The following is a 20,045-nucleotide window of genomic DNA, read 5'->3' on the forward strand; positions in this document are numbered from 1 at the left end:
TTACCTACCTGTAGTTTGTCAGGGGGGCATGTCTTTTCCCCCCTGACACAAACGCCTCCCAACCATCACTCAGGGTCTCCGGGCGCCGCCTCCACTTCCTTCATTAATGTCCCCGGCGCCTGCGCTGTGTTTTTTTTCGGGCATGCGCAGTTTGCACTGCCCTTCGACTCCCATCACATGATGGAAACTTACAGCGCAGTTTTTTCTGTGTTTTTTTTTTTCTGTGATGTGTTGTGCTTAAATATGTGATTCTCCAGAATTTCTTTTAGTCTATGCCTGATGAAGAGACCTGAGTAGTCTCGAAAGCTTGCAATTTCTTACCATCTTTTCAGTTAGCCATTAAAAGGTATCTATCCACTGGCTAACATGGTACCAAGATATATATCTTTCCTGTATCCATAGATCTGAAGCTTTTAAGCTGGTCCCTCCTTTTACTAACTAACTGCCTTGATTGTGCTAAAAGTTAGTATAAATTTTGGTCTATTGCCTTCATTACGGTGCAGTCGGAATGTTGTATTACACTCGCACAAGGATCGCATTACAATCATCAAACTGGCCTTTGGCTCTCCTGACCTGAGCGTGATGGCTGCATAGAATACATGCTGTCACGCTCAGGTCAGAAGAGCCAACGGCCAGTCCGATGATTGCAATGCAATCTTCGTGCGAGTAATATGGCTGTCTGCACTCTATCTGTGACAGAAGATTCACCTTTCTCCTTTTTTAAGAGGAGAGCCCTCTGCAAAATAGTGACCCAGCATAACCGCCTTATATATTTCAAAAAGCATACCCAGGGATGTATCTGAAAACTTATTTTAATCTAAGTGATTTAATTTTATTCATTTTAAAGTAGTTATCCACAGAATCTCTCTGGAGAGGTTTTTTTTTTTTTCAAATTAAAAACTCCTTCAATGAGTCTTCAATGACAGGTTTGTACGGCAGGGTGATTTATTTTTTTTTTAGTTCTGTAGTGACTGTCACGTGATCATACCATGTTATTGAGCAAATATCAGGTTAAGCGAGTAATTTAATGAAAAAAAAAACACCCCTAAGGTTTTTGTGTCCAGGTGTTACTTCTTATTGAATGCCTGTGTTCAAATGGCACTGCACTTGTATAATAAGGAGAAAAGTATTATTTAATCTTCGCATTGGCTTCTAATCAATAGTTTTTGCCTCTTTTTCAACAGCAGGACCATAGACCATATTGCACAGTGGGTTTTGCTCACGTTCAAAGGCATGAAATGTGTATTTGTCTATATCTTCTCTGTCCTCAGGCAGTAAAGGCCAGTTCTGAAGCTACTGAACTACTCCAAAACATTCGACAGGCTAAAGAGCGAGCAGAGAAGGAGCTGGAGAAGCTTAAAAATCGCGAGGATTCGAATGATGGCATAAAGCAAAAATTGTTTGAGGCTGAGGTGGGTCCTTTGTCCATTGATTTTGTTTTACTTTCTCTTTCCCATGTTTGTTTAAAGAACATGGACATCTTCCATGGTCTTTTATTTGAAAGCATAGCCTTCAGGATCTATAGAATATGCTATAAATGTAAATCTTAGAAATACACTTCAAATATTATATATTACCACTGTTATTGGCTAATAATTATTATATATATATATATATATATATATATATATATATATATATATATATATATATACCATTTTTATTTGCAATTTTAGGGACATTGTTTATGTGCATGATCTGCTTCCCAATTTGTAATTGTGTTTGGATTTTAGGAGAGACGTCATTCCTTGGAAAACCAGGTTAGAAGACTGGAGAACGTGGAGCGAAGAGAAAACAAGTTAAAGGAAGACATTCAGACCAAATCTCAACAAATTCAACAGATGGCTGATAAAATAATGGTATAGTCAGAGCCTTAAGGTAGCCGTAGACATTGGTGTACAGTTGATAGATAATTTCAACCAGAGTGATTGATCACTAATGGAAATGTTTCAATATAAAACATTATATCCAACGGATGATATGTTGGCCATGTTTAAAATCTCCTTCTTATAGTCGCTTGTACATGAAAGTTCTTTCCATAAACATTCCAAAACATTCCCAGAAAGATTGTTCATCCATCACGTGTCCTGGAACCTACTATGTTCACCAGTTGTAATCTCAGTCTGTGACTGGCCTGCTTTAGTGTATGCATTTTTATTTATTTTGTAGATTATTTGTTTGATCCGTTTGTGTATGTTTTCTTGCCTAGGAACTTGAAGAAAAATACAGAGAGGCTCAAATGGGAGCCCAGCATTTGGATGTCCATCTGAAGCAAAACGAGCAAGTGTATGAAGAGAAAGTCCGAGTAAATAAATCTTTTTACAACTTTTTGCCCTCACAATATTTTTGTTTGTATGACTTTGATAAGTTATTAATAGTTAAAGGAAGTTCCACAATTGGATGTGTTTAAAAAAATAAAAATAAAATAAAAAATGTTCCTGTCTTGAGATAATGTTATACATGTGCCCCTGCTGTGTACTGTGTAATGGCCGTGTCTGACCGTGCAGGGACATGGTCTGATCATACCACAGCTCCTGGGCAGGGGAGGAAGCAAAAGAGAGTACAGTATACAGACAGGACAGCAGGGGGTGGGATGGCAGCTGATTCTTTCTGAGGTAAAGCATGTTTTTATACAGGTGAAGAAATGTTTTCCGTGCTGTCCTATCTTTATACTCCTCTTCTTCCTCCCCTGCCCTGGAGATGTGGTATGATCAGACCATGTCCCTGTACGGTCAGACACGGCCATTACACAGTACACAGCAGGGGCACATGTATACGATTATCTCAGCACAGGAACATTTTTTTAACACATCCAGTTGTGGAAATTAATTTTATTCTAAGGTTTATTGATTACAATGTACTTTGTTTGAGGCGCCATCCCTTAACCCCTTCCCGACATGTACCGTATATGTACAGCATTGTGGGATCTGCCTCATAATGAATGGATCCATGGGAGGTTTCACCTGTCATATCACTCGCATATTTAGATGGAAACCCCAAAGTAAGTGGTCAGTGTAGAGCGCCGGATAAATGTGATCCTAAATGTTATGTCAAATATACCCAATAAAAGTTTCAACTCAATCCACAAAAAAAGCAATTCCACACTCAAATCCATCATCTGTTAGCAGAAATATAGGGGGCTTCAACGTTACTGGTAGTACAAAGGCTCTGGAAAAGCGAAATGGCTCCTCGCCCCCCCAAAGAGATTCAGCAAATTCTGCATTCCCAAATCCAAATGCCCCCTTCCTTCTGAGCCCCAGTGTGCATAAACCACATTTAGCGTCCACATGTTTGGCATTTCTGTAGTGATGAGAGCCAACCTAATTTACTGGTGCGTGTCTCAAGAAGCATAAACTGGGCATAATGTACTGGTCACTACAGCGTACTGGTCACTACAATGGCAGTTTGCAATTTTCACTTGGCAACATTCACTGCTGCTTGTTTCTGTAAAACACCCATGGAGTCATAGTCGTCATTACACCTGTACATAATTTCCCAAATGAGGTCACTTGAGGGGGGGATTCTGCTTTTTTAGCACTTAGGGGCTCTGTACATGGAGTCCGCTAACTATTCTGGGATAATCTGTGCTCCAGGAGGCAAATAGCGCTCCATCCATCATGAGTCTCTCTGTATGGCTAAGCAGTACTGTACAGCCACATATGGGGTATTTCTACATTCAGCAGAAATTGTGTGACACATTTTGATGCCATTTATTACCCATTTTCCAGTATGTAAAATCTGGAGCTAACAAATCTTGGTGGTAAAAATGTAATCATTTTTTCTTCACTGCCCAATGGTATAATATTCTGTGACACATTTATGGTCTCAATATGATCGATGAATCCCTAGATTAATTCATTGAGAGGTGTAGTTTTTAAAATGGGATCACTTATGGGGGGCTCTGCTGTTCTGGCTCCGAAGGGGCTCTACCAATGTGATATGGCACTCTAAAGCCAGTGCAGCAAGATCTGAACTGCAATATGGCACTACTTCCCTTTGCTCTGTGCCTCAAAAGTAATTTTCGACTACGTATGGAGATATCTTTGTTTTCAGGAGAAATTTCACAACAAATGTTGGAGTCCGTTTTCTCCTGTTACCCTTGTGAAAATGCAAAATTTGTAGCTAAAAAATATTTTTGTGGGTAAAATGTGATTTTTCTCATTTTCACAGCTCAACGTGATGAACTTCTGTGAAGCACCTGGGAGTTTCAAAGTGCTCAGTACACTGAGGGGTCTAGTTTCCCAAATGGAAATTACTTGTAGGGGGTCTTCCACTGTTTAGGCACATCAGAGGCTCTCCAAACACGACATGGGGTCTGCTAATTGTGACAGTAAATTTTACATTCAAAAAGTAAAATGGTGTTCCTTCCCTTCCGAGCCCTGCCGTGTGCCCAAACAGTGGTTTTCCTTCACATATGTGGTATTGGTGTGCTCAGAAGAAATTGCACAACAAATTTTGGGGTCCTTTTTATCCTGTTACCCTAGTTACAGTTGTAAAAGTAAAAAAAAATAGGCCTAATATCACTGTAAATGTGATGTGGTCCCTAAAAAAAAAAAAGGTTTTGAAAATGTTGCTGTAGAACTGAGAAATCCCTGATCAATTTTTAAACCTTCTAACTTCCTAACAAAAAAAAACATTTAAAAAATTGTGCTGATGTAAAGTAGACATGTGGAAAATGTTATGTATTAACTATTTTGCGTGAGCTGACTGATTTATGAGCATAAAAATTAAGCTTAAAAATTGCTAAATTTTCAAAAATTTCACCACATTTCTGATTTTTTTTTCACAAATAAACATGTCATATAAAACAAATTTTACCACTATCATAAAGTACAGAATGTCATGAAAAAACATTCTCAGAATCAGTGGGATCGGTTGAAGCGTTCCAGAGTTATTACCTTGTAAAGTGACAGTGGTCAGAATTGTAAATTGGCTTGGTCAGGAAGGTGAAAATGGGCTGCACGGTGAAGGGGTTAAAAGAGCTTACCAGTTATTATTTCGTACCGATATACCTTTATTGACAACTTTATTTAGTTTTATACTTTCTATTAGCCACCTTTATGTTTTGTCTTTCTAAATTAATAGAGTCTTGAAGCACAAATTAAGAGGGATTTGGAGGAAAATGAATCTCTGGAGCAGCTGCGCCTCAAAAATGAGGAAGAAGTGTGCGAGAAGAACAGAATCCTAAGTGAACAGAAAGCAGTATGTGCTAAAGAAATGATTTTTTGGTTCTACTTATGTTAAATTATTTAAAAAAAAAAAAGCTAAATGTAGGAGTTGGGCTATGTGCACACGGGGTCTTTTAGAAGCCAATTCCACCACTGAGTTTTGCCAGGAAAAGCTGCTTCAAAAAACCGCCAGCTGTTGTTTTCCTTAGCCAGCTATGCTGTTGTACTTGCAGTGGCTCCGCCGTCGGTGTAAGTCTCCTGAAGAATGATCATATCACTTCTTACTCTGTCGCCTCATTGGGGGACACAGGACCATGGGTGTTATGCTGCTGTCCACTAGGAGGCGACACTATGCATAATCTGAAAAAGATTAACTGTGGCTCCTCCTGTGCAGTATACACCCCTGGACGGCATCAGCCTTCTCCAGTTTTTGCTTAGTGTCGCAAAGGTGGCACACCTAAAGATTTTTACTCCGTTTTACTCCGTTTCCCGCTTTCCGACGGGATTACAGATGAAGAAAAGAGGGTCTTCTGTGAGACCCCCGGCATGGCTCCTTCCTCGGCCCCCTATTATGGGGTGCCCAGTTGAAGTTGAGATGGCTATTCCCCATGCTGCTCCTTCCCCAACCCCTCGGGTGTTGGTTCGAAGTCGAGACCCCTCCTCCTTCCCCAATTCCTTTTGGTTTCTGGGTTGAGGTCGAGGCGAGGATAAAGGCCCCTGACGGTGTAACACCAGCACCCTCCCTAATCCCCCTCTGGGGGTATTAGGTTGAGACACCTCAGGTAGGGCCTGTACAGGCAGAATCCTACAGCTCCCAGCAATGGGCCAGCATACTGCGCCTGCATCCAGGGACCCCAGCCCAGCTGCGGGCTCCTGTTGGGGCCGGGGGGAGTGCAGGCAGGCATGGCACATACAGACACAGGGCTCCCAGCGTCCCTGTCTCTGCGGCAGCACCAGCTCTCTACTGCCTCAGGGGGACCCCTCACCGGGCTCCCCCTTCCGCTTATAGCCCCACCGCCATCCTGCCTTTAAATCCGGAGGGGTCCGGTTCAGATCCGACCCCCTCCCGGACTTTCGCGCCGGCCTGGAGCCCTTCTGGGCCTCAGGCATCTAATTTAGGCCCCAGCTTCGGCCTAGCTGAAGCAGCAGCCTCCTCTCCGCCCCCCGGCCCGCCCCCCGGATGACAAATATGACACTCTACAGTGTCATACAAGGGGCGGATCGAGACAGAAAGGGCGGGTTTTTGATAGCCTTGCCGCCTTTTTCCAGCTCTCCGCCCCTTCTCCTCCTCTCTCCTCTGTCTCTGCAGCCATTTTCGGCTGCAGATTAACCCTGCATATCCCGGTCTGCAGGACCAGGACCAGGCAGCCAGTCTCCGGGGGGCACAGGACTGTGGATCTTCGGCGCTGGACTTCGGGGCACACTGGTGGGGTAAGATCACAGCTGGGTTATTTTTACTCAGCTGTGAATCCATATTACCTATAAGACTCCCCTGTAGGTTATCTACCCCTGTAAGGTCCATCTGCTGGCAGCACCTCTGCACTTTGTGCACTATGCAGGGCTCAAGGTCCAAGAGAACCAGGCAGATCTGCTATTATGCATTCTGCACAGCCTGCGGGACCGCTCTCTCCAGTAGTAGCACGTACCCGCATTGCCAGAACTGTATATAACCTAATGTGTCACTCGGTGTCTAATGCCACGCCGGAATGGGCTACTCAGTTCTCGCAATCTATGACGCAGTCTATAGATAACCTAACTTCCACATTGCTTCAGGCTCTGCAGGGTCATGCCCCGGCTATGACCGTTACCCAACAACGGGAGAGCTTGACTCAGGAACCAGATGACCCTGGCACATCCACGTCTAGGTCAGGACGCAAGCGGATCCATAGATCAAGTCCATCTGCGTCACCCCATAGCACACGGTCATCCCCCTCTAGGGAGAGACACCGTAGCTCCAGGTCATCTAGACCGTCCCGTTCCAGGGACAGACGATGCAGATCTCCGCAATCACCAACCGGAGAAGGCCTTTTCCCCAGCCCACCCAGCAGGGGACGCCTCAGTGAGATCCCAATCCCTCCTAGCAATACAGCGCTTGTTGAGGACATAATATCTCAGTGATACACAGGATTCGGAAGGCATCTGCGACTCTGACTCGGACCGGACAGAGAAACGGAGGGGTCCCTGATCCCAATCCCTCCTAGCAATACAGCGCTAGTTGAGGACATAATATCGTCCATCCATCGGGTGCTGGACATTTCTGATCCGCCACCAGAGGTCCCAGAACATAAGATTTTCTTTGAAGGACCTCTGAAGCCGCCTAAGGTTTTCTCGAACCACCCAGAGTTTAAGGCGATCCTTAAAAAACAGCTCTACAGCCTGAGAAAAAATTTGCTAATTGCAAATATCTGGGGGCGAGGTACCCCTTCCCACAGAAGGAGGAATGGACAGATCCACCTGAGGTGGATTAAAAGTCTCCAGGCTAGCAGCACAGACCCTCCTTTCACTGCCAGATAGCTCAACCCTCAGGGACGCAGCAGACCAGCAGGTAGAACGCATGGCTCGTTCAATTTTCGAGGCAGCAGGGGCATCCATGGCTCCCGCGTTTGCCTCAGCTTGGGCTGCCAAGGCCATCCTGACCTGGGCAAAGAATTTACAAGCCTTCCAAGCATCCGCTCCTGAACTGTCGGACCAAGCGGTTCAAAATGCAGTTGTAGCAGATTATATGCTCCATGCAGCTCTGGTTTCAGCAAGGGGAGTCGCGGGGATAGAATCAAACGCCATCACGATTAGGCGTATCCTCTGGCTGCGGGAATGGCAAGCGGACGCAGCCTCAAAGGAGTCCCTCACGCACCTCCCCTACCTCAGTGGGAGTCTCTTCGGTGAACAGTTGGACACTATGATATCCAACGCCACAGGGGGTAAGAGTACTTCTCTTCCCCAACTGAAACCTAAACGCACTTACAAGAAGCGTAACCAAACTCGATTCCGATCCTTTCGGAATTCCTCCAGCTGGTCCGTCTCACGTCCGGTACAAAATCGTATCCGTTCCCCACGCAGGGATAACTCACGATCGACGCAAAGGTCGGACAAGACCTGGCAGTCAAAAGCAGGCCAGTCTAAGCCCAGAGGAGGAAAATCCCAGACTTCTCCTCCTCATGACTCACGGACTCCGGATAACACCACACCAGTAGGCGGCCGACTTTTGTAAAACCGCCAGCCAAGGCTCGAGCCTACCACCAAGCGGTCTCCTCGCTTTGTTAATCAGGAGTCATAGTACCGGTACCCACGTCCGACCGCTTCCGAGGGTTCTACTCCAATCTGTTCGTAGTTCCCAAGAAAGGAGGCAGCGTACGGCCCATACTAGACCTAAAACAGCTCAACAAATATGTACGGGTCCGTCACTTCCGCATGGAGTCCCTTCGGTTCATCTTGCGTCCATGGAGAAGGGAGAATATCTCCCCTTCATAGACATACGTGCATATACCTATTGCACCTGCCCATCAGAGGTTTCTCAGGTTCGCAATAGGCCAGGACCACTACCAATTCGTGGCTCTCCCCTTTGGACTCGCCACGGCTCCCAGAGTCTTCATCAAGGTCATGGCAGCAACCATGGACGTCCTGCATTCCAGAGGCATAGTAGTCGTTCCATACCTGGACGACCTAGTCATCAAGGCTCCCACCTTTCAAGGAATGCGAGCTCAGCGTCTCAATCACAACCGATACTCTCAGTTGCATGGGCTGGTTAATCAACCTACAAAGTCATCACCAACCCCGAGTCAGTCCCTGACTTTCCTGGGAATGTTATTCAACACTTCCAGGGGTCTAGTGCTCCTTCCCAAGGACAAGGCACTGGCCCTCCGACTAGCAGATGAAGAAAAGAGGGTCTCTTGTGAGACTCCAGGCATGGCTCCTTCCTCGGCCCCCTATTATGGGGTGCCCAGTTGAAGTTGAGATGGCTATTCCCCATGCTGCTCCTTCCCCAGTCCCTCGGGTGCTGGTTTGAAGTCGAGATCCTCCCCTCCCCCCCCCCCCCCCTTTCCCAATTCCCTTTGGTTTCTGGGTTGAGGTCGAGGCGAGGATAAAGGCCTTTGAAGGTGACAACAGCACCCTCCCTATCCCCCTCTGGGGGTATTAGGTTGAGACACCTCAGGTAGGGCCTGTACAGGCAGCATCCTACAGCTCCCAGCAATGGGCCAGCACACTGCGCCTGCATCCAGGGACCCCAGCCCAGCTGCGGGCTCCTGTTGGGCAAGTGGTCTTCAGCGGAAGCGTCCATGCCCATCAACATCCTGGAAATTCGTGCCATCCTTCTGGCATTGAGGGCTTTCCATCACTTACTGGCCGCCTCTCACATCAGGATACAGTCGGACAATGCCATGGCTGTGGCATATGTGACTCATCAAGGGGGGACCCGCAGTACCCAAGCGATGCGGGAAGTGCCACATATCCTCCGCTGGGCGGAGGACACAGGGTCGGTCCTTTCGGCGGTCCACGTTCCGGGTGTGGACAACTGGGAAGCAGACTTCCTCAGCCGACAAGGAATAGACTCGGGAGAGTGGTCTCTCCATCCCGAAATTTTTCAACAGATCTGTCTCCGCTGGGGGACCCCGGATGTGGACCTAATGGCATCCCATTTCAATGCCAAGGTCTCCAACTTCATTGCCATAACACACGATCTGCGGTCGCTCGGAGCAGACGCTCTGGTTCAGGACTGGACCCAGTTCCAGCTTCTGTATATTTTTCCACCTCTCCCCCTGATATCCAGAGGGTGAGGAAGATCAAACAAGAGGGAGTTTCAACCATCCTCATTGCACCGGACTGGCCCAGACGCACATGGTACGCCGACATCGTACAACTTACAGCAGACGCCCCCTGGCGTCTCCCCGACCGCCACGATCTTCTATTACAAGGGCCGTTCTACCACCAGAACTCAAGGGCTCTCAACTTGATGGCGTGGCCCTTGAGACCTGGGTTCTAACCCAGGCAGGGATCTCGACAGAGGTCATTGCAACCATGATCAGAGCACGGAAATCAGCCTCTGCCAAGATTTATTACCGTACCTGGAAAGTTTTTCTTTACCTGGTGCGAATCTCGTGGCCAGGTTCCACTCCCTTATTCCCTACCCAAAGTTCTTGGTTTTCTCCAAGCGGGTCTGGAGGCCAGTCTGTCATTGGGCTCGCCTAAAAGCCAGGTGTCAGCCCTCTCAGTGCTTTTTCCAAAAGCGCATTGCTACCAAGCCGCAAGTAAGGCCTTTCCTTCAGGGGGTTTCCCGATTGGTTCCCCCCTACAGACGACCACTAGAAACGTGGGACCTCAACCTGGTCCTGACAGCATTGCAGGAACCACCCTTCGAACCCCTTAAGGAGGTCCCGCTCTGCCTTCTTTCCCAGAAGGTGGTTTCTTTCCTGGTGGCACTCACCTCGCTACGCAAGGTGTCTGAACCGACAGCACTCTCATGCAGACGGCCTTTCCTGGTTTTTTCACCAGGCCAAGGTAGTTCTTCGTACGGTCCCATCCTTCCTTCCGAAGGTTGTGTCAGACTTCCACCTCCATGAGGAAATTTCACTTCCCTCCCTTTGTCCGGTTCCGGTTCATAGAGTGGAGAAGGCTCTGCATACGCTTGACCTTGTCAGGCCTTTGCGTATATACGCGTCTAGGACTGTGTCCTTCCGGAGGTCTGATTCTCCTTTCCTCCTTCCGGAAGGCGGCCACAAGGGTAGGCTGGCTTCCAAAAGCTACTCTTGCCAGGTGGATCAAATCCACCATGCAAGAGGCGTACCGCCTTAAGAATCCTACCTCTTCCAGCCGGTATTACGGCACACTCTATACGGGCGGTAGGGGCCTCCTGGGCCATTCGGCACCAGGCTTCGGCACAACAAGTGTGTAAGGCGGCCACTTGGACTAGCTTACACACATTTACTAAACACTACAGGGTTCATACCCAGTCCTCAGCGAGCCTGGGTAGATGTGTCCTGCAGGCGGCGGTGCCCTAAGTGTACGGGCCTGTCTGCACAATATTCGTCCATTGCTTCCCACCCAGGGACTGCTTTAGGACGTCCCATGGTCCTGTGTCCCCCAATGAGGCGACAGAGTAAAGGAGATTTTTGTGTACTCACCGTAAAATCTCTTTCTCTTAGCCTCTAATTGGGGGACACAGCTCCCACCCTGTTGCCCTTTCCGGGCTGTTGTAACTGTTGAGTTCTCATATTGTTTCTTGAGCTCGTACATAGTTGCCTTCTTACAGGCATAATTATGTTATTCATGTTACGTTCCTCCTACTGCTTTGGCACAAAACTGGAGAAGGCTGATGCCGTCCAGGGGTGTATACTGCACAGGAGGAGCCACAGTTAATCTTTTTCAGATTATGCATAGTGTCGCCTCCTAGTGGACAGCAGCATAACACCCATGGTCCTGTGTCCCCCAATTAGAGGCTAAGAGAAAGAGATTTTACGGTGAGTACACAAAAATCTCCTTTTTAACCACCCAAGGATTTCTGAAATGACGTAAGACAGAACATGGACACAGCAATTCTGTTTTTTGGAACGCTTTTGTGGCATGCGGAATCTGGCAGAAAAAGCCACCGTGTGTACATAGTTTTAAATGGCTTTTTTTTTTTTCCAAGAAACCATTCAGCTAATGCTAAAAGGGTAATTTATGATACGACAAATCTTTCAGATGATCAATGCTTTGGAGTCAAAGATCAAGTCTTTAGAACAAAGATTAGCAGAACTTTCTGAAGCCAATAAACTAGCAGCAAATAGCAGCTTATTCACTCAGAGGAATATGTGAGTATCTGATATAAAAGGCAGAAAAGCATATTGCTTGTTCAATTCTTAAAATGTTTTGTTGTATTTCCCAAATTTCATAATTATTTCTGTTCCTAGGAAAGCCCAAGAGGAGATGATATCAGAACTAAGACAGCAAAAATTTTACCTAGAGACTCAGGCTGGAAAAATAGAGGCCCAGAATCAGAAGCTTGAAGAACAGTTAGAGCGGATTAATAACCAGGACCACACTGATAAGAACCGGCTCCTGGAATTAGAGACAAGATTACGAGAGGTAAAGCAAATATTGCGGAAGGAATTTATGTCTTGTGGTTAAATGGAAATCTCAGTTGAATGGTTTTAGCAGGTTGTCACCAGCTTTCTAATAGAGGTTTCTTTTTTTCCGGTAAACAGTGGGATCCTATGTAACAATTTAGCTTTTTAGCATTATTACCATTGTTGAATAGTGAATTGTATTGTATATACAGCATTTATACATTACACATTATTGGAATTTAGTTGAGTGATCTGATTCAGTTTTCTGAGTCCGTTTTCTGTCACCAGAATCCGCAGCCTGCATGCTGGCAGCATAGCATCAAGACATGGCTGCTGAGCTGAACCTTTATATGAAAGTGCTTAAAATATTATTGTGCCTTTGGACACTAGCTAAGAGAGACTAATGCAAATGCACAGTTATGAGTCCCCTGTATTCATGAGGAAACATACGCTATCGCATCTGATGTGTATAGGGGCCTCCCGACTCTCCTACAAATGATGTCAGGGGAGAGAAGCATTGGGCGCTTGGAATTTCAATGACTGATCCTTTTGTTTTTAGAGACGATAAGCCACTTGGCCTTGGCTTTCACTTCTCTCTATTGAAAATACATGCATGGTCAGCTGAGCTGAGCAAGCATATACATGAGTGTTACGCAAGATAGCTGTCTGCCAAGCAAACTCTCGGCCAGCAGGTACCTTGTGTATGACCAGCTTTAGTGAATAATTATACAGATGGCACAATAATTTGACACTCCATTTGATAAAATAATTGAGCAGACTTGTCATTATAATATACTGCCCTTAACCACTTCCTGAAATATGATTTACATGTACATCAACCATCAGGTTCCATTCTTTGAATTGAGCCAAGTAGCTGAGTATGAACCATTGCCGGCAGATGCAACCTCCATCTCGGATAGGCGCATCTAGTGCAGACAAACTGAGGAGTGCGATTTTCCACAAGCCCATCAGACTCCCCCGCAACTCGTTTGTGAGTTGCCGAACAGTTGCAATGCCAGCCAGGGCTCCATTGAACAACCCTGCTATAACGGTGCTCCTTTGAAGACCAGCCTGTTATACAAGACCATGATTTTTAGCATATACTGCAATACTATAGTATTGCTTTATACAGTGTACTAAGCTAAAGAAAATAAATACAGGAAGAAAGGAATTAAAAAGATACAGATAAAAATGAATACAAAAGAAACAGTAAAAACATACTATATATTTGGTATTGACTCACTTATAAAAGTATAACCTATCAAAATATAAAATTAAGAGGGGGGTCTACTGGCATTATGCTGATTGACAGCGGGCCTCCCCAAATTAGGCAGCAGAGAGATGGCTGTCAATCAGCATGACACCAGTAGTCCCACCCTGTCAACAGGAAAATAAACTGCTGCTCTGTTTGATGTGATGTCAACAGAAGTGTCTGATCTCCCTGTGCTGGCAGAGAACTGTGTTGGGCACAACAGGCAGGTGGGTAGCAACTACCTGCCTATTAGTGCTTATGTAGATTTTTTTTTTTTAAAGTCATAGATATCTCCTTTAAATAAAACTATACTTTTAGCGTCACCCTGATTGACATGGAGAATCATGTTGACAAGTAATTTTTACTAAACATCTAGAACCCTGGTACAAATAGATGCATGGTAATGAAGAGATCCATTAAAGGTAAAATATATAATTTTTATTTAAACAATGTTAAAAAATCACAATGCATGAACTGTAAAACAGCAGAGTGTCTCAAAAGGAGACACCACTAAAAGACTCACAAACACCAAATCAGTATGGATCAGTGGCCGGCGCTGCAGGCTGCAGCTGTTTAACGCTATTGACGTGCGGGCCCGCGCCCGCACATCAATAGTTAACAGCCGCCAGCCAATCTGAGGCTGGCAGCTGACGTCAGTCCCAGCGTGCATGTCGCCGGCGAGTGCACGCTTCAGCTGCGTGGAGAGAGCAGGAGCGCGGTCAGGTAAGCAGAACTTGTTTTTTTTTGCAGTCCCGATCATGTGATGGTAACATTCACCGGCGAAAGAATTTAACTTGTCCATCTGAGGTCTTATTCCTGCTGCATTGTTTTTTATTCTAAAAAATGCATCATAGAGAATTCAAATTCAGCGTACAGGCTTTACCAAGTACTCCGCTGCCGGCCGGGCCGATTGGACATTTGGTGGGAGGGCGGGACTGTGTGTAGCAGGCGCAGCACCCAGACGTAGGCAGAAAGTGTCGTCATTCACATGGGCGCCAAACTCGGGAACAGCCCCGGGCGGCAAAAGCTCTAGCTACGCCCCTGGTATGGATATATCATCAGCTGCCCAAATAGACTATATAATGGTTTAGGAAAAAGAAGAAAGAATAGTCAAAGATAATAATAATTAATAGATACCTTGGAAGTGTGGGTATGAGTGGTAATAATGGCCACTTCAGATAAATTGGCTCACAGGCAAGGACAAATATAGTAGCTGTCCATTAATGATAAATAAGGTGCTTAGTGCTTATACAATAATTGCCTCATAACAATACCATCCTAATACTCCCTATCACTATCCCATAGGACAAAATGGTATCTACAAAAGGTATATGTGGAACTCTTTGTATGTCTGGAAGCAATATTATATAAGTCTTGTATAGCCCTATGGCTTAAACGCCAGAACACAGCAGTGTTGAGGGAACATATAGAAAAGACCATCAATAAATATTGTGCACAGAGAGTTAATTGTGGCGTCTCCTCACCCTGACGCGCGTTTCGCCACTGGCTTCTTCCAGAATGGATCTCTTAATGAACTTGGGTCCATTTGTACCAGGGTTATAGATATTTAGTTGATGTGAAGTGCCATTACTTGATTATATTTTGGACTCCCTTGATAATTTAAGTAATTTTTACTGCACAATTAGCAAAGTAAATTGCGAAATTTTAGGCCTTTTTGCACAGTTTTATATCTCCTAGAATATTTTTTCTCCCATTTTCCAAAAGCACTGATTTTAAAAAAATTGTGTCATTCAAAACTACAGCTCGTCCAGTAAAAAAACAAGCCCCCATGTAAAATGAAAGATACAAAAGCGCAAAAATGTTAAACTGACTGATCAGGAAGTCAAAGTCTTGTGCCAGAATCACTTTGAGGAAGTTCATAGTGTTCATTATTATGCTGATGCTAATTTTCACTATTGCAATCAACAAATTCTGAACTATTCAACCAGTACTGTTTTTTAAAAATATGTTCTATCTTACTCTTTTAATGGTTTTCCTATTTTTATCATGTAGATTAGCCTGGAACATGAGGAGCAGAAGCTTGAGTTGAAGAGGCAGTTAACAGAGCTGCAGCTGACTTTACAGGAGAGGGAATCCCAAATCGCCTCTTTACAGTCAGCACGTTCTGCTCTAGAAAGCCAGCTGCACCAAGCGAAAACTGAATTAGAAGACACCACTGCAGAAGCTGAGGAGGAAATACAAGCCTTAAGGGTATAATAAACCCCCAGACGTGATGTGTTTTAATTTACTATAAATCTCAATATAACTTTGTAAATCTTTTTTTTTCTTATTTTTATTTTTCAGTCGCACAGAGATGAGATCCAGCGTAAATTTGATACCTTACGGGACAGCTGTTCAGTGAGTTGTGATCATTTTCAATGATCTGTTCTATTAATGTCTAAATTTTGTCATGATGGTTCACTACAACACATTCTTTTTTAAATTGCAGCCTTATTTACCTATTAATCCGAACACTGAACTTACTGGAGGGATATGTAATCATTTCTGTGCCAGCACACACGTTTTGCAACTTCCCTGCTCTTTTTCTGATTCTATGAATTTTCTTAAAATGGGAGCAGCTTAGTTAAAGAGATTATGGCCAATTGCACTTCTGCAAATCTATTATAATATTTCCCAGATTTTATTTTCTGGCCAGCACAAACAGTTCAGTGGTTCTAGATAAGTCCCCCCAGTGTGTTTTTTAGTTTGAGAACCTATCACTAGATTAATGATGCCCAAACCACAAGCAACTTGAATCAAATCCTGGCTTAAGCTAAGTATATTTTATTGTAAAACACTGTGGCATCCCAGAGAAAACATAGTTTGAAAAGTAGGCTGGGAACTAAAGGGAAAGATGTTACTAGTTCGGGGCTTCACCTGGCTGGCTCCAGTTGATTGACACAGCTCTCCGATGTGTGTACATGGGATACCTGTCAAGCACCTGAAACAAGGCTGAGAGTGGACAACTGGGGGCTGCGACAAACTAGTCACATCTCTTTCGATTGCACCTGGCTAGCTTTTCAAACTATGATTTCTCTGAACAGCCGCAGCTTATCAGAGTTAGGCCCCTTCACACGCCAGTGTCTCCAGTACATCTGGTGACAGTTTTCACGTGTACAGGATACATTAACACACATAGACCCATTCAAGTTTATGGGTCTGCGCACATGTCTATGTGTTTCCACGGACCATGTGTCCATAGGAAAAACACGCTGACGTGTCAGCGATACTGCTTGCATGGATTCCTGATGCCGGCTGCTGGAGGCATCTCTCACCACTGTTCCCTGCTTGCGCTGATCTCACGGGACAATGTTGAGTGTTGTATTCACCCCCCACTGTCTACATCGAGTGTAAAATGAAGAATAAAATAAAAAAAAACACATTATACTCACCTTAACACCTAATCCTCTGAAGCCATTGTCCACTGTAAAAATAAACCCCACAAAAATAAATCCCTGATTTATATCTGTAATTTTATTGATCGCTGTAATCCATCTGTGCGACATTTGCTGAAGAGTGGGGGAGAATGACTCACTGCAGCGAGAACGGGCTCATGAACAGCGCTGACCTCCATGAGATCATGGCAGTTCACCTTGAGAACTCTCTCGGTGAACTGCGATGATCTCACGGAGGTCAGCGCAGTTTATGGGCTCGCTGTAGCAAGTAATTCTCCCCGCTCTTCAGCATGAGCAGTCACATCAGGCCACCGCTCATGCTGATGGGCAAATGTCGCACAGATGGATAACGGTGTGGGACATTATGGATTCTTTCAACTTCGGACAGGTGAGGGATATTCTTGTTTTTTTTTAGTTTATTTTTTTTTACAGGGGACAATGGCTTCAGGGGATTAGGTTTTAAAGTGAATATAATGTGTTTTTTTTTAAATTTTGTTCTTCATTTTACACTCGATGTAGACAGCGGGGGCTGAATACAACTCTCAACATTGTGCGCTGATTGCAGGGAGAACAGGTGACAATGATGTGAGCTGTCTTTAGCACCTGGTGCCTGAGAACAGCGCGGAATGTGTCAGCTTTTCTCAGGCTCTGGTACATGTGATACTGATGTGGGACACGCATGCCACATGTGTGAAACACACAGACACAGTTATCCCTGGTACAGGTTTTACCAGTACCAGAAATATCAGGATGAGTGAAGGAGGCCTAAGACATACCTGGATGCAATCCTTTTATTAATGCTGCCTGAAGTAGGGGGACAGATTTTTCACTCTGAAGTTTTATTACCTATTCACAGCTGATATCCCCACTGATCACGAAAATAAAAGTCCCTATCCCAGTACCTCTTGATGTTTGCTATAATTATGTGATACCCCTGTTTTAGTGATTGGGTCCCTCAGTAAACATTTATATATCAGCATTGCTAGAAATACATAAAGAGGGCAGTTTATTACAATCAAAGAAGCACAGTGTGAATGAAGCCTGGAAGTCGCGGTTCATCTTTGCTGGTCTGTAGTTTTCTGCTTTGGGAAATGATGGTTTGTTATGTATGTCATTTCACGTATCTGATATTTTTTTTAAAGCGTTTTAGCAATTGCACTGAAAAAAATGTTCCAAAGCACACGTGAAATTACTTCTGTCGTTCTTTCTATTATGATGCCACTTTTCACATATGTACTAAAAACGTTACCTGTGAAGAACAGGGCAAATCCATTGCATTTTTTTTGCAACAGTTATAAAAATTGCTGCAAAATATTTAACAGTTTCTATAAAAATGTTTCTGCTGCACACAGATGTGACAAATGGAAAAATGCACCCAAATTCTTGTTCGATGGACACAATAAGATACAGCCTGAATACTCTGTCTGCAGGTTCTTACAGACCTAGAAGATCAGCTGAACCGTATGAGTGAAGAAAATGCAGAGCTGAACAATCAAAACTTCTACTTAACGAAACAGCTGAATGAGGTCTCAGGAGCTGCAGAAGAAATAGTACAACTGCGAAGCGAAGTGGACCACCTACGGAGAGAAATTACTGAGCGGGAGATGCAGCTTACTAGTCAGAAACAGGTACCATTCTGTCACTTCTTCAGTACATGTACAGTGCAGTAACCAGGGCTGGACTGGGACTAAAATTCAGCCATGGCATGTGAAGTTACACAGGCCCACTTGTCACATGGTGACTGTATAATATCTTTGTACACTTGTAGGCAGGGCCGGTTTTAGGCAAAGTGGGGCCCTAGGTAAAGTTTAAAATGGGGCCCCAAATGCTAACATATTGCACATCACACATAAGCATTTCAGTTGTATTTACATGCGCTGATCTCAGGCCGCTAAATGAGTTTGATCGATAATACTGAAGTTGTTCAACGCTTGTTTCCCGGCCTCTTTCCACCAGCTGAGGAATAATGATGGGACAGAACGATCAATAGATCCCTAACAGATCACCATACAGTATCATGTTATCAGCAGCACATCTACAGTTTACATCGGCGATGTGCTGCTGAGAACATGATTTTTGTTCCAGCAAAAGCAATCTGAATATGCAGCATTTTACTTGTTTAGTAAAATACACCCCATAGTCCTCCATATATTATAATGTGCACCGCAGTCCTCCATATACTATAATACACTCCCTATATTCCTCCATATATTAAAATACCCTGCTCAGTCCTCCAAATGGCATAATACACTCCTCATAGTGCTCCATATAGTATAATGCACTGCCATAGTCATCCATGTAGTACAATTCACTTCCCTTAGTATAATGCACCCCATAGTTCTTCATATAGTATAACGTATTCCCCATAGTCCTCGATACAGTATAATGCAGCCCACATATAGTATAATGCAGCCACCACCCTACAGAATATAATGCAGCCACCCCAGAGTATAATGCAGCCACCCCATAGAATATAATACAGCCCACCACCCCATAATATATAATGCAGCCCCCCATAGTATATAACACAGCCTCCCCCATATAATATAATACACCCACAATAGTATATAACACAGCCACATTGTACCTAACACGGCCTCCCTTTATAGAATATAATATACCCCATATAGTATATAGCACAACCCGCATAGCAGATAACACAGCCCACGTAGCAGTATACAGCACTGCCCACACAGTAGTATACAGCACTGCCCACACAGTAGTATACAGCACTGCCCACACAGTAGTATACAGCACTGCCCATACAGTAGTATACAGCATACAGCACTGCTCACACAGTAGTATACAGCACTGCCCACACAGTAGTATACAGCACTGCCCACACAGTAGTATACAGCACTGCCCACACAGTAGTATATAGCACAGCCCACACAGTAGTATATAGCACTTCCCACACAGTAGTATACAGCAGAGCCCACATAGTATATAGCACAGCCCACACAGTAGTATACAGCAGAGCCCACACAGTAGTATATAGCACTTCCCACACAGTAGTATACAGCAGAGCCCACATAGTAGTATATAGCACAGCCCACACAGTAGTATACAGCAGCGCCCACACAGTAGTATATAGCAGAGCCCACATCTCTCCTCCCCCCCTGGAATGGCCCCACAGTCCAGTAAAAAAAAACCCACACTCCTCACCTCACTCCTCACCTCACCTCGCGCC

General features: G+C 44.7%; 1 protein-coding gene across 8 annotated transcripts in view; it reads left to right on the top strand.

Annotated features, from left to right (window-relative positions):
- The window catches only part of CIT (citron rho-interacting serine/threonine kinase), a 205,654-nt gene that overhangs the window by 121,344 nt on the left and 64,265 nt on the right, over positions 1–20,045 (top strand). For all 8 annotated transcript variants that reach the window (XM_077294796.1, XM_077294806.1, XM_077294822.1 and 5 more), the window contains 9 exons: positions 1,272–1,412; positions 1,734–1,859; positions 2,210–2,305; positions 5,086–5,202; positions 11,844–11,953; positions 12,053–12,227; positions 15,474–15,671; positions 15,765–15,818; positions 18,286–18,483. In XM_077294796.1, the coding sequence (XP_077150911.1) occupies positions 1,272–1,412; positions 1,734–1,859; positions 2,210–2,305; positions 5,086–5,202; positions 11,844–11,953; positions 12,053–12,227; positions 15,474–15,671; positions 15,765–15,818; positions 18,286–18,483 (1,215 nt within the window). The remainder of the gene's footprint in view (positions 1–1,271; positions 1,413–1,733; positions 1,860–2,209; positions 2,306–5,085; positions 5,203–11,843; positions 11,954–12,052; positions 12,228–15,473; positions 15,672–15,764; positions 15,819–18,285; positions 18,484–20,045) is intronic.

This window comes from Ranitomeya variabilis, chromosome 1 (genome assembly GCF_051348905.1).
Source record: "Ranitomeya variabilis isolate aRanVar5 chromosome 1, aRanVar5.hap1, whole genome shotgun sequence".
Classification (NCBI taxonomy): domain Eukaryota; kingdom Metazoa; phylum Chordata; class Amphibia; order Anura; family Dendrobatidae; genus Ranitomeya; species Ranitomeya variabilis.